This window comes from Cryptomeria japonica, chromosome 10 (assembly GCF_030272615.1).
Source record: "Cryptomeria japonica chromosome 10, Sugi_1.0, whole genome shotgun sequence".
Lineage (NCBI taxonomy): Eukaryota > Viridiplantae > Streptophyta > Pinopsida > Cupressales > Cupressaceae > Cryptomeria > Cryptomeria japonica.
Window position 1 is genome coordinate 306999340 of NC_081414.1, and position 12391 is coordinate 307011730.

Genomic DNA, 12391 nt, shown 5'->3' on the forward strand with positions numbered 1-12391 from the left:
ACTAACTGATCTATTTTAGTCATTTCCCAATCAATTCAGTCTTCTTCCCAATCAATCCAGTTTAACTAGTCAATCTATTCAGTTAACTAGTCAATCGATTGAGTTATCTATCCAATCAATCCACTTAACAGATCAATCAAAATGAGTTAACTAATCAATCAAATCAGTTCAACTATCAATCAACACTTCAACTCAATTTCTTACCCAATCTGTCTCAAAAATCTATAAAAGAACAATCATTTTTCCATTTTTAAACAATCACAAACTTTGAATCTGTGTGCCATTTGCAAGTTACCAACATGATATCTAAGAGCCACCATACGACAAAGAAGAGAAGAACAATGGAAGCAGGATGAATGATAAAAAGTTTTAATTAGATCTATTTTGATTAAAATCTCTTATTAAGCTAAATTACTTTCATTGATTTATGTTTAGGATTGCTTTAATAGTTAAGGAATTCATGATTTTAAGCATGAAAACACTATTTATAATAGGTCTAGTTGTCTAAAAATAAGATAGGACCTATGGATAAATAGAAATTTTTTTTCTTTTAAATTTAAATTGGTCAAATCAAGTTTAATAAAAAATATCAAATATTGTTTGAAATAATATACATGCCAAAATTTGGCATGGGTTTGGTGAAGAGAATCTTTGGTTGTTGGAAGGTTGTTGGAGGTAGAAGACAAATTTAGACTAGTGACAATTCAAAAGAAGAATGCTAGACTGTGGTGGACAAATAGAAAAAAGAATTACAAAGTTGCCATTCAAGAATATTCTCCTTTTGGGTGTCCAAATTGGTGTTTTAATATGTTTGTTATTTACTTAGGCTTTGTCTTGTATTTGTGATTCATCTATCTTTTCATTTGAATAGGATAATGTTGTTTCCTTCAGAATTTGGTTAACCAATGGAGGTTAATATTCAAGGTTAATAAACTAGAGAAATTTGAGGGTCAAATGCAATGGTCCATAGGGTATCTAAGGGCAATCTCATTTAAAGATTGTATTTGTTCTAAAAGGCTTTCCAGTTGTTCTATTTCTTTAAATTTTATAGGTGTTTGTAGGATTGTGGAATGCATAGTTTAGGATTATGAGTTTTAGTTTGTATTTTTGTTTATTATAGCATTTATTATTATTTTTTGAGTGTTATTTAATTAAATTTTGTTGATAAGAATAAGTGTGAAGGGTTTGGAGAGTTTATTTAAAGTTACAATTGTTTCCTTATGCGTGTTAGCTCTTGATTTATGGTTTTGTTTGATGTAATTTTTAGCATTCTATGTTTGAATTCTAATGTGATGTTGGGTGTGAAGGCTTCAAGACTCCCCTTTCATCAAGTTGTGTTATTGTATGTTTGGTGAGCTTATTGGTATATAATATTTCTTCATTTTCATATTTTACAAGTTTTGAGATAGAAGTTAAAAGAGATCTTCTAATTCAATTTAAAATCACAACAATGGCTATTACATTCTAACTAATCCTAATGATAATTAAGTATATATAAAAGCTACTAGGTAAGTTTATTATCATTAAACTGTGAATTTTGTTGTTATTGGAGATATTTGTAGGTTTTCCCCCTTTTAGTGACTTGTTATTCTCAATTATTATCAAGTATTTGAAGAATATTTTATATTATATTATTCTTTGTGCAAGTTAATTCATTACGTATGCTTTGAAGCATAAGTTAGAAAAATATGATATTAATGTAATAGTGACTTCCTACTATAACCTCACTAACTATGACTTTAGTGAAGAACGCAACACCAACATAATTTTATTATTCTCATATACCCTTATCATTATAAAGATTTTAAAAAAATATTTGAAGATGAAAATTAATTTAAATAAACATAAATATTTAACAAAAAAATTAAAATATGAAAAGTTTAAAAAATTAATGTCTAATTTGTTTAAGTTATAGATGAGTTTTATTTCATTTATTTACTTTTTTTTTAATTAAATTTTATTAAAAAATAGATAGTCTATTTGATGTACTATTTTCATATAATTGAAATTTAATTCATTAATTATAACTTATATTTAGAAAATATATTTATCTATATTTATAATATTAAAAAGGGATAAAACATTTATGAATAAAATAATATTTTTCTTTTCCTAATATTTTAATACTCCTACTTTGATCTTCAATTTTAATAATATAAACTTTATTTTTAACCCTTATATATTTAGGTATGAAAGAAAATACATCAATTATTAATTATGAATCTTTTTTCTTGAAAAGATTTTTTTAAATAATTTTGAGGATGTAACAATAAAATATGACAAAATGAGAATTTTACAATTTATAAGAATGAATAACTCTTATTTAGATCTTCAATTTTAATGTCTAATTTATTTAAGTTATAGATGAGTTTTATTTCATTTATATAATTTTTAATCTAATGTTAATTACAAAATAAACAATCTATTTGATATATTGTTTTCATATTTAATTGAGATTTAGTTCATTAAATATTATATTTCTATATTTAAAATATAGAAATATAATATTTAATGAACTAAATTTCAATTAAATATGAGATTTATATGTTTAAAAATTATATTTCTATATTTAAAATAATTAAAAAGTGATGAAATATTTATGAATAAAATAATATTTTTGTTCTCCTAACATTTGAATACTTCTACTGTGATCTTCAATTTTAATACTATAAAATTTATTTTTAACCATTATATGTTTTAGAAAATTTTATTTCTTATATCAAAGTGGTATGAAAGTAAATACATCAATTATTAATTTTGAATCTATTTTTAAAAAAAATTAAATTAATTTTTAAAAAATATGTAAATAAAACCACTCCAAAACATTAAAATATAACAAAAATGAGAATTTTACAACTTATAAGAATGAGAAACACTTACTTTGATCTTCAATTTTAAACTTTATTTCTTATGTCAAAGTAAGTATTATGAAAGTAAATACATCAATTATTAATTTTGAATCTATTTTCATGAAAATATTTTTTAATAGATTTTTAAAAAGTATGTAGATCACTCCAAATGTCTTATTTATTTTTTTCTTGATCCATAAGGTGTTGGAGGTTACATGGGGGACCTCCTCCCCATTCAAAATATTCAACTTAGAAGCCACATAAGCCACGTAATCAACCCATGTTAATATAGATGTCACTTTGGAAGATTCAAACATGGATCTCCAACATGAGAACCTTATGGTCTTGCCATTAGAACAACCCAATTGACAAATGTCTTATTTGTTAAACTATTGGCACATACAATTTATTAGTTTAATAATATCAAGAATAATATAGTATGTTGTATGTTGGATATAGAATAATATTGTAGTTTTATTTTATTGTACTTTTTCAAAATCTAATAGAGTTAATGACAATTTTTGTTGTCATATTTTAAGTGGAATCATTTCGTTCAAGTGTTACTGCAATTCTAGTTGCCTGTTTCATATATTCTTCATTTTGTATGATGTTGGCTGTAAAGATCTCTGCATATCTATTGAAAATAGCGTCCACTACCTTTTCTCCAAAATGATATGAAATTAGACTCTCTAAAACTGCCCTCATTTGTTTAGAAAATAATTTTCCCTTCTCATTATCATCATATTTGTCCATACTACTACTACCAATGATAATTTCAAGTCCCACAATAGTAAAAGACCCTTCTTTGTGCACTTCACTTCTTAATTCATCTTCAGATACTTGATAAGCTGGCAAGTTGAAAGAATCTAATCTTTCCTCTTCTATAATTCCCTATAATGAAAACCAATGAACAACAAATTAAAAATTGACAATAAAATATTTCAAGCTAAAAATAAATGAACATATTTAATTATCAATTAGATTTTTTTAAAAAATATGATTTTCAATAAGAAGGAGGCACATTAATAGATGGAATAATTTGTAGTGTATACTTGTCCCATATAATTCTATTAAATAAACCTGAGAGACCAAATCCTTGATAGCGAACCCCAAATCTTCCCATGAGAAGGAGGCCCAAGTGTATTGCCTTTTGTCTGCACTTGGGCGGCTACCAAACACTAGAAACATTCGTCCTCCTTCCACCACCTCTTTTGCCCGTGCTCTTAAAAACATATTGAAATCTTTTTGATATTGTGCAAAGTAAGCATCTCCAACTTCTGGAGGCCCCTTCTCTGATATGAATATTCTCCCTTTGTTCCAACATTTGCTATTCTTATCTTCTATCTCGGGGGGTACCTATGCACATAAAATTCACACATTTAGTAAATCTATATAAGATAAAAAATCAAAACATCAAATTTTAGTTCTCTTAGATTTCTATATTAATTTGTCTTATTTTAAGATCATTTACTATTTATTCCAAAGAATCTATCATATCCCTTTGTTTCTAGGAGCTAGTTGAAATGAAATTATTCACAAGACCCACTATAAAAAAAGGCAAATACTTGTAACTATGTAGCACTTGTTTTAAGATCATTTACTATTTGTTCCAAATAATTTACCTCATCCCTTTGTTTTAAGAAGCTGGTTGAAACCAAATTATACACAAGAGCCACTACTGAAAGGACAAGTTCTTGTCACTACATAACACTTTAGGCAGCCTTAATCCACACACACTAAGCAACATATTAGTCTAGAGAATGTCAGTCAACTCTGAATATTTAACTCTTTCAAATTTAAAAGTGAAAGTTTAGTGTGTGTGATTAAACCGTTCTGTTTTGAGATCATTTAATAATTGTTCCAAAGATTTTATCTTATCCCTTTGTTTTTTACAACTCCTGAAATGAAATTATCCACAAGAATCACTCCTAAAAAGACAAATACTTGTGACTACGTAACATTTATTTTTAACATCATCTACTATTTCTTCCAAAGAATTAATCATATCAATCTGTTCATGTTAATATATAAAAGATAAGTAGATAAGGAGGTAAGCGCTAGTGGAGAGATAAGGGGTGCACATCATTGGAGTGATAAGGATTGAAGCGATATGTGGAGTGATAAGGAGTGACAAAGTGTGTATGGAAAAATATATAAGATGGCACAGAGGAGATATAAAGATATAAAAATGTCGAACAAATCTGAGGATGAGACCCCCTCAAAAATGTGGTCTCACTAGTTTATTGGTTTATAGCTCAAGTCAAAAAACTATTTGACTTCGGCCTTTTATAGAGAAAAAAATATATATATAAAAGATCTGGATGACACGAAATTACCCGAGAGAGCCAATGTAGGCTGTTAGAAGAATGGATGAAATGGAGACTTCGAGATGGAAATAGTCGGTTGTGGAAGGAGCCCGGAACGCCCGCCACCAAATAAGATCTTTCCGCAGGCGGGGCAGCCAATAAAAGTTTGAAAAGTGCATTGAAATCAGTCGATGGAAGGTCGTTGTACAAGATCTGAAACTCAGGAACCCTAATTCCTTTGTGGGCATATTTTTCCCCGATTTCTGAAGTGATTATTTGTGTGACAAACAGTGTATTGGGCCCTGAAGAACAACCCAGATCTGCAATACACAGCGTGTCACACTCAAATGTGGTCTCCCAACTTCTAATGCTCTCTTCTAGCGATGGTTTTGCTTTCAATAATACGTTCTTCTGCATTAAAGAACAGATCGAATTGGGTGAGTCATAGATAACATGAGAGAGAGAAAAAAATGGGTTTGGAGTAGAGAAAAAAGATATCAAACCTGCAAGAAACTGGAATTTTGAGCATAGCTGGAGTCTCCATCGCCTGCATTCATCGAAAAGACCTTCTCCATCTTTTGTTTGGCTTATGAACGCTGGATTAGAACAAGCTGATATAAGAAGAAATGGTATGAGATGTTCAAACTTGTGGTTTTCCAAAACAATTAGAACAAATGAGATGAGAACTAGTTAATATAAGAACAAATGAGATCAGATGGTCAAACATTTGGCTTTCCTAAACAAATTTATTTTGGCTCTATCTTTCAAGAGTTTGTATTGATTTTGAACTGTAATTCATCATCCGATGCGTCGTCCGTGATGAAATAAAAGGTGTTTTAGTCTAAGACGCACCCGTGATTGGATATAGTCTAGAATCTTGAAGAGAAAATGGAAGGCATAGCGTCACATCACAAGAAATTTGGTGTAAAGATGATATATGTATTCATTAAAGGTGTTTTAGTCTAAGACGCACCCGTGAAGAATCTTGAAGAGAAAATGGAAGGCATAGGTCACATCATAAGAAATTGGGTGTAAAGATGATATATGTACTATTTTTTGTATTTATTGAATGTTTGATTATTCAAAAAGTATTTTTTTTATATGTTTGATATACAATAGAAGGACTATCGAATGTTTTAGGGCTAGTCGTAAATCCCACACATTAAGCAACATATTAAGCTTAGAGGGTGTTAGTCCATTCTGAGTGTTTAACACTTTTCAGTCTAGAAGTGTATTCTTAGTGTGACGAAACATGTTAAGCCTAGAAAATGTTAGTCAACTCTAAGTATTTATCACTTTTAAGCCTAGAAATAGTTGCTTAGTGTGTGTGATTGAAGTCATTCCATATTTTATGTATTGTTGAGAATATTATAATTTAATTTTTATAAGTTATGTTTTATTTTAGCTGTTTTTATATATTTGTTGGCTATAAATGTAATGTCTTAAGAGTGAATTTATTATATTAATGATTGGTAAATAGGTTAATAATTCTTTTGTATTACAATTGCAACAAATGCATATTGCAAAGTATAGTCATATAGTATGATGTAATTTTAAACATAATAATATCAAAATCAATACATAAGGTGAAACTATCTAATATAAGACCACACAAGTTTTACCAATCCAAATAGAAAATTAAATCAACAAGAAGACTAACACAATCATGAGACAACCTAGACATGATGAAATATAGTGACGATAGAGTCACTCTTATATTAAAAATAAAGATCAAGACCCTAAATTCTTGACATAACAAAAAAGAAAGATTATAAAAGAACAATTACAAGGACATAAAAAATGTATTATAAGCCTACAAACATCTTTTGATTTCAACTTAAGTATAAAAGAATACTCACTTACATCTAATCAATGAATCTACAACAGCTATGCATTCTTGAAAACTTTCTATAAGTGGTTGGTCACAAGTGAGAGATGATATCTCTCATAGGTCTCATTACACCAACTAAACACACCATGAGTTGGAAAAAGGAATGTAAAAACATGAAATTGCAAAAAATCTAAGATGACTAGAGAGAATAATATAGACCCTAATGTTTAACTCTCTTTTAGGATATTTTAGAAAAAAAACTACTACTACTATTACTACTCATTTTTGCATGATTACCATTTTTACTAGAGACATCATCTTCACTTTTGAGTAGGATTGCACCTTGGAATTTTACAATCATTACTAATGGAAACATAGATGATAATGAATAAGGAGCAAACCTCATTTATGTAACTAGGGCTCACTTGACTTCAAAGCCATTTTCAAGAAAGGTTTAAGGTTCCAAAAAGGGTTATAAATCTTAATCCACATCTAGGAATAAGGTTGAAATAATTTAACATACCAAAGAAAAATGACCAAATCACACATGTTACCTAGCAACACAAGATAACTGAAAAATTCTATGTAAACAAGATTGTACAAAAATACCCTTCACCACTAAATTAAATCTACAACTAAGCTTTAGAATCAATACATAAAATTCCATTTATCTACATTTTCAAAATCAAGAATTAATGTTCTCTACTTACAAAGTTACAAGCCTAATTTACCATGTGACAATAACATAGCTAAGAGAATATCAAGTTCTATGTAACATAGGCATGCAAGACTATAAATTTATTTTATTCCATTAATAACTTTATATTTAGTGATGAAATCAATTGATTTATTTTCTTCTAATTAAGAGTAAATTTAATTTTTCAATGCATGAGAAAATTGCTTTAAAAACTGCAACAATGACCTACCATTTATTCATAATTATCCAAGTTTAAGAGCTAGGTGGATAAAAATCACACACATTTATCTTATTTGCATATTTAGGCCTTACTTTGGACATCATAGATAATTGATTTAAGTGATCTTCAATTGGATCCCCTTATTTCAAAATTTAACAAAGTAATTTTTTCTTCATCTACTATGATTCTATCATATGTTGAAAGTTTCAAAATATAATTAAATTCTACACATGAGGTGATTTTTCTCATTTCTTATTGATTCTATAAAATTGCAAACTGTTAGTGAATATAGAGAATTTTTTTGCCATTCCAATATCTAGTTTTATTGTCTAATTTTGCTTACATGTTCACAAAAATTTGTTGGGCCCTTCCTTCCATTTTTCGACATTACCCATCTTTACAAGACCCTAATAGGTATCTATATATTCTTCCATCATCTCAATCCCTTGTTCACTTCTACAAACATTTTTTGCATTCTCCTCTACTACAATTTTTTGGTCTTTTGAAGTGGATATGGAATTTTTTCTCCGTTTCATGAACTTACACATTCTGGAATTCTACATTATTTCCTCACATATTCCCATCTCCATAATATATATTTTTACACCATCTTTAAAATGGTATTTGTGTCCTCCTTTTGTTTTTCTTATCCTAACCTCCTTTTTCATTCTACTCCCATTTCCAACATTACTTCTAGTTCTCTTTTGTGGAATTTTGTCTTGCTACTAGACATTTAACTTTACCATAGTCCCATTTCCTCTTCCACCAGGTTTATTTTCACTACTCTCACTTCCCCTTTAAAATATTCCCTAATGTATCTATAAATTTGAACCTTCATTCCAACTTCCAAATCCTACCTACACTTCCACATTTAATTATTTTAAAGGTCTCTAAAGCCTTTTTCTACTTGTTTCTTCTTATGTAAAATTTAACCTAATATTTGATATTCTTCCTTTCATTCATACATCCTTTGGTAATGTGCATGAACATATAAAATCTTACCATGCTTTTTCACATCCATTTTGTCAATTGCTTTCGCTTTGTTGATAGAGTTTTGTGGGACTTCTAACTATTCTTCTAATATCTAGTTTTAATGTCTAGTCATGCATAAAAAACCCATATCTCCTATTCATGCATATTACTCCATTTCTACCACTTCCTTAGACTTCCAAAAATGGTAACAAGTGATCCTTCTCTCAATTTTCACACTTCTGACAAGTTCTACAAAATTTCAAAGCATTGGCAAGAAAAGTAACAAAGGTTTTCAAGGTCCAAAAACCTATCAAAATGCCAATAAGGTTCCATACAAACTTGAACTTCTAACTTAGATATTATCAACTTAAAGTGTCAATGAATTTGCAACTACACAAACTCACTAATATGATAACAAAATTTTATATAATATCATATATTTCCAATGAGATATGGAAAATACCCTTGATCATTTACAAACATAAATTTTAATGAGTTCACAAATTCACAAAATTATCAAAATCTTGATGAAGGTTTTGGTTTGGTGATAATAATTGAAACATCACCAAGTTCTAAAGTGGTCAAAATATTTAAAAAATTTCAAATTCATTAGTATTTTTTTTTTAACTTCCTAAAATACTAGTAGAGATTCATGTGGCTCTAAATTTTCAAAATTCATTCCTTCCACCCATTTTGTAGAATTTTAAATTGCTTTATATCTTTATTTATAATGTTTAATTTTAATGAAATATTCTATGAGGAAATTCTACATGTCCCTTCTCACCTCTAGTTCCTAATTAGATTTTTTTGTTTCTTCTAGATGGAACCCACCACCTCATCAGATCATCCAAAAAATTTCATTAAAGTTGGACTTGACTCCTACAATTATAGAATTGGTCATTCCTACCCAAATAACCTTGTTTATTCCAAGGGTGTGAATCCAATTTCAAAATAAATGATTGACGATAAGTTGATAACGAATGAAATGCTACTATGAATGCGGTGGTTGAATTTTATAATGTATATTATATCTAAATTATCTCCAATCTACCATTTGACTAAATATAATAGAATTTCAAGTTTTTCACAAGTGAAATTAATGATATTTGGTTCCCAATAAAATTCCTATAGGGATATAGTTAGCAAAAAGATGATATAAATATCAATTCATTTTTTGTAGCAATGGTTAGTCATTTCTTCATTTCCACATGACTGTAAGCATAGAGGAACCTCTAGTGTTTGAAATTTTATATTTTTTAGTCACCTATCAACCAACTCATCTCATAAATAATGAGGGGATAATTATTTTAAGGTAGATATATATAATTGAATGTCACCTTTGTCACTCATAGATATTCAAGTGGACTTCTTTCAGAAAAAAAGTGAGATGTTATTTCTAGCCTAGGTTTACCCCTTACTAATTTTTTTTTGTGTGAATATAATAATAATTTAATAAATAATATAGAGTTCTAAATAATTATTTCTAATGGTCCTTTCAATATTGCATATACATTTTTGGATTTTGGAAAGGGATTATTAAGTTTGTTTAGTTTCCTAATATTAGTTTTTAAAATTTCTATCCCTTGTTTCTTCAAGTAAACCATAAATTCATATTAGACAAAAAACATCAATCCTAAAAATTATAATCCTCCATAATATTAAAATCAAAAATATCTTTAGCTAATAGTTTAGGAGTAGGAAGTTAGTGTTGGAATACTAGGATCATTGAGAGGGATGGAGTGAATCAATGATCAATATATAAAAAAGAAGACTCTTAATCAATAAAAACTTTAACACAAAGATATTAACATTTGCAACAGATCATACGACAACATCAACAACATTGGATAATACAATCAAGAGATTCAAGACATAAATTTAGCACCATGACACCAATATTTGAGTGGAAAACCCTTAAAGGGTGAAAACCCACTATGAACAAGTTTATATTAGGCCTCATTGGCAAAATTCACCGGTTACAAATTAGGAGCACCAACTCCAAGCCTCGCTAGCTAAATTTAGGACACCTATCCTAGGAGCACCAACCCCTTGTAATTTTAGGAGCACCAACTCAAAAGTGAAGAAGCACCCACTTCTTACCACTCCTTACACATTTATAAAATCCACATCTCAAAGGATTACTCTGTTTCCATACAAAACATCTGATAGACTATAATTCTTCAACTTATTTACATTCAAAACTATCTTCAAAATCTAGCCTTTGTTCTGCAACTTTTCATAATGACAAACTGCCCTTCAAGAATGCTTTATAATCACTATTTTGTTACAAAGTCTTTACCTTCATTAAAAGCTTTGTAATTAATCAAAAACATGTCAAAGTGTATAGTATCATCAAACCCTTACTAGTGTTATGAAACCCTCACTCACTGCATCAAATAATGAAATCAATCAGAAGTGATATTGATAATAATAACTTATAAAAATTACTTCACTTCTAGTCATATTAATTGATTTAACATCTTCTAATCCTCTTTTAACTCCTCTGGGTTTCATAATCAATGTTTGCAATAGTATTTTAGAAATCATTATTTCTAATGTTCCTTTCAATATTGCATATACATTTTGATGTGCATTGCTCCGCATTGTAATATCTTGATCTATGGATTTGGAGGAATGTTTGGGACATTGGTGTGCATTTTCAATTCATGTGGTTTGTGTTTTGGATCTCTCCAAGTTATTTTTCAAGGTTGACAGTTTTTGGAGTTAGTGTTCTTGAGGTTCGATATGATTATGTTGCTGATTATAGTAATTTGTGTTGATGCGGATGTTGTGGTGGTAATTCATGATGTTTGTGGATGTTTTAGGATCATGTTCATTTTGTGTTGGTGGTCCACATTGATCATTGAGCTCGTAAATGGTGATTTTGTTTGGTGTGTTAGTGTTTTTCATGTTTTTGGCCAACCAAATGTTGGTAACATGTTCCGGATGTTCAATGCATAATTTTTGGAGGTATAGCATGTTTGAGGTGATAATTTGGGTCCATGCTATGTATTAGCTGACATTGTTTTAGTCTGCATGTGATAATTTGTATCTGATCAATAGCTATATCATTGTAATTATTTTATGTGTTGAGATGCCTTGTTGATCTTTCCAAGGTTGATGTCATGTATAAATAAATGTAATATCTTTGTATTTGAGTGTGTTTTGGATGAGAGAGTGAGTATATGTGTGAATAATGTATCGATCTTTTAGAATCAGAGAAGAAGTGTTAAGAAGAAGAAGAAGAAAAAGTTGTTATGTGCCTAACTGGAACTATAATCAAGCATTAAGGAGATGTTATTATCCATTTCATTACTATCGGATGTGATGTGAATCTATTTGTAAGGTAGTGAGCCTTCCCTCGGTTGTAGCCCTCTTTGTTTTTGAGCAGTGAGCTCTAGGAAGTATTCCTGAATGCATGTGCATTCCCCATTGTAATATTATATACTTCTAACAGAGTATATTGATATTGTGGATGTGTTCCCACCGTGGTTTTTCTCTTGATCAGGTTTTCCA

General features: G+C 29.1%; 1 protein-coding gene across 1 annotated transcript; it reads right to left on the bottom strand.

Annotated features, from left to right (window-relative positions):
* Positions 1-3137: 3137 nt before the first annotated feature.
* LOC131078964 (probable methyltransferase TCM_000168) lies at positions 3138-5804 on the bottom strand. The gene is made up of 4 exons (XM_058016822.2): positions 5659-5804; positions 5186-5566; positions 3930-4205; positions 3138-3740 (listed from the first exon to the last, which is right to left on the bottom strand). The coding sequence occupies exons 1-4, from the start codon at positions 5728-5730 to the stop codon at positions 3384-3386; spliced, it is 1086 nt and encodes a 361-aa protein (XP_057872805.2). The 5' UTR covers positions 5731-5804; the 3' UTR covers positions 3138-3383.
* Positions 5805-12391: the final 6587 nt, after the last annotated feature.

Coding starts and splice junctions, on each gene's coding strand:
- LOC131078964 (XM_058016822.2), bottom strand. CDS start 5,730: ATGGAGAAGGTCTTTTCGATGAATGCAGGCGATGGAGACTCCAGCTAT. Junction 5,567..5,658: donor AAAATTCCAGTTTCTTGCAG/GTTTGATATCTT, acceptor TCTTTAATGCAG/AAGAACGTATTATTGAAAGC. Junction 3,741..3,929: donor TCAAGGATTTGGTCTCTCAG/GTTTATTTAATA, acceptor TTTTCATTATAG/GGAATTATAGAAGAGGAAAG.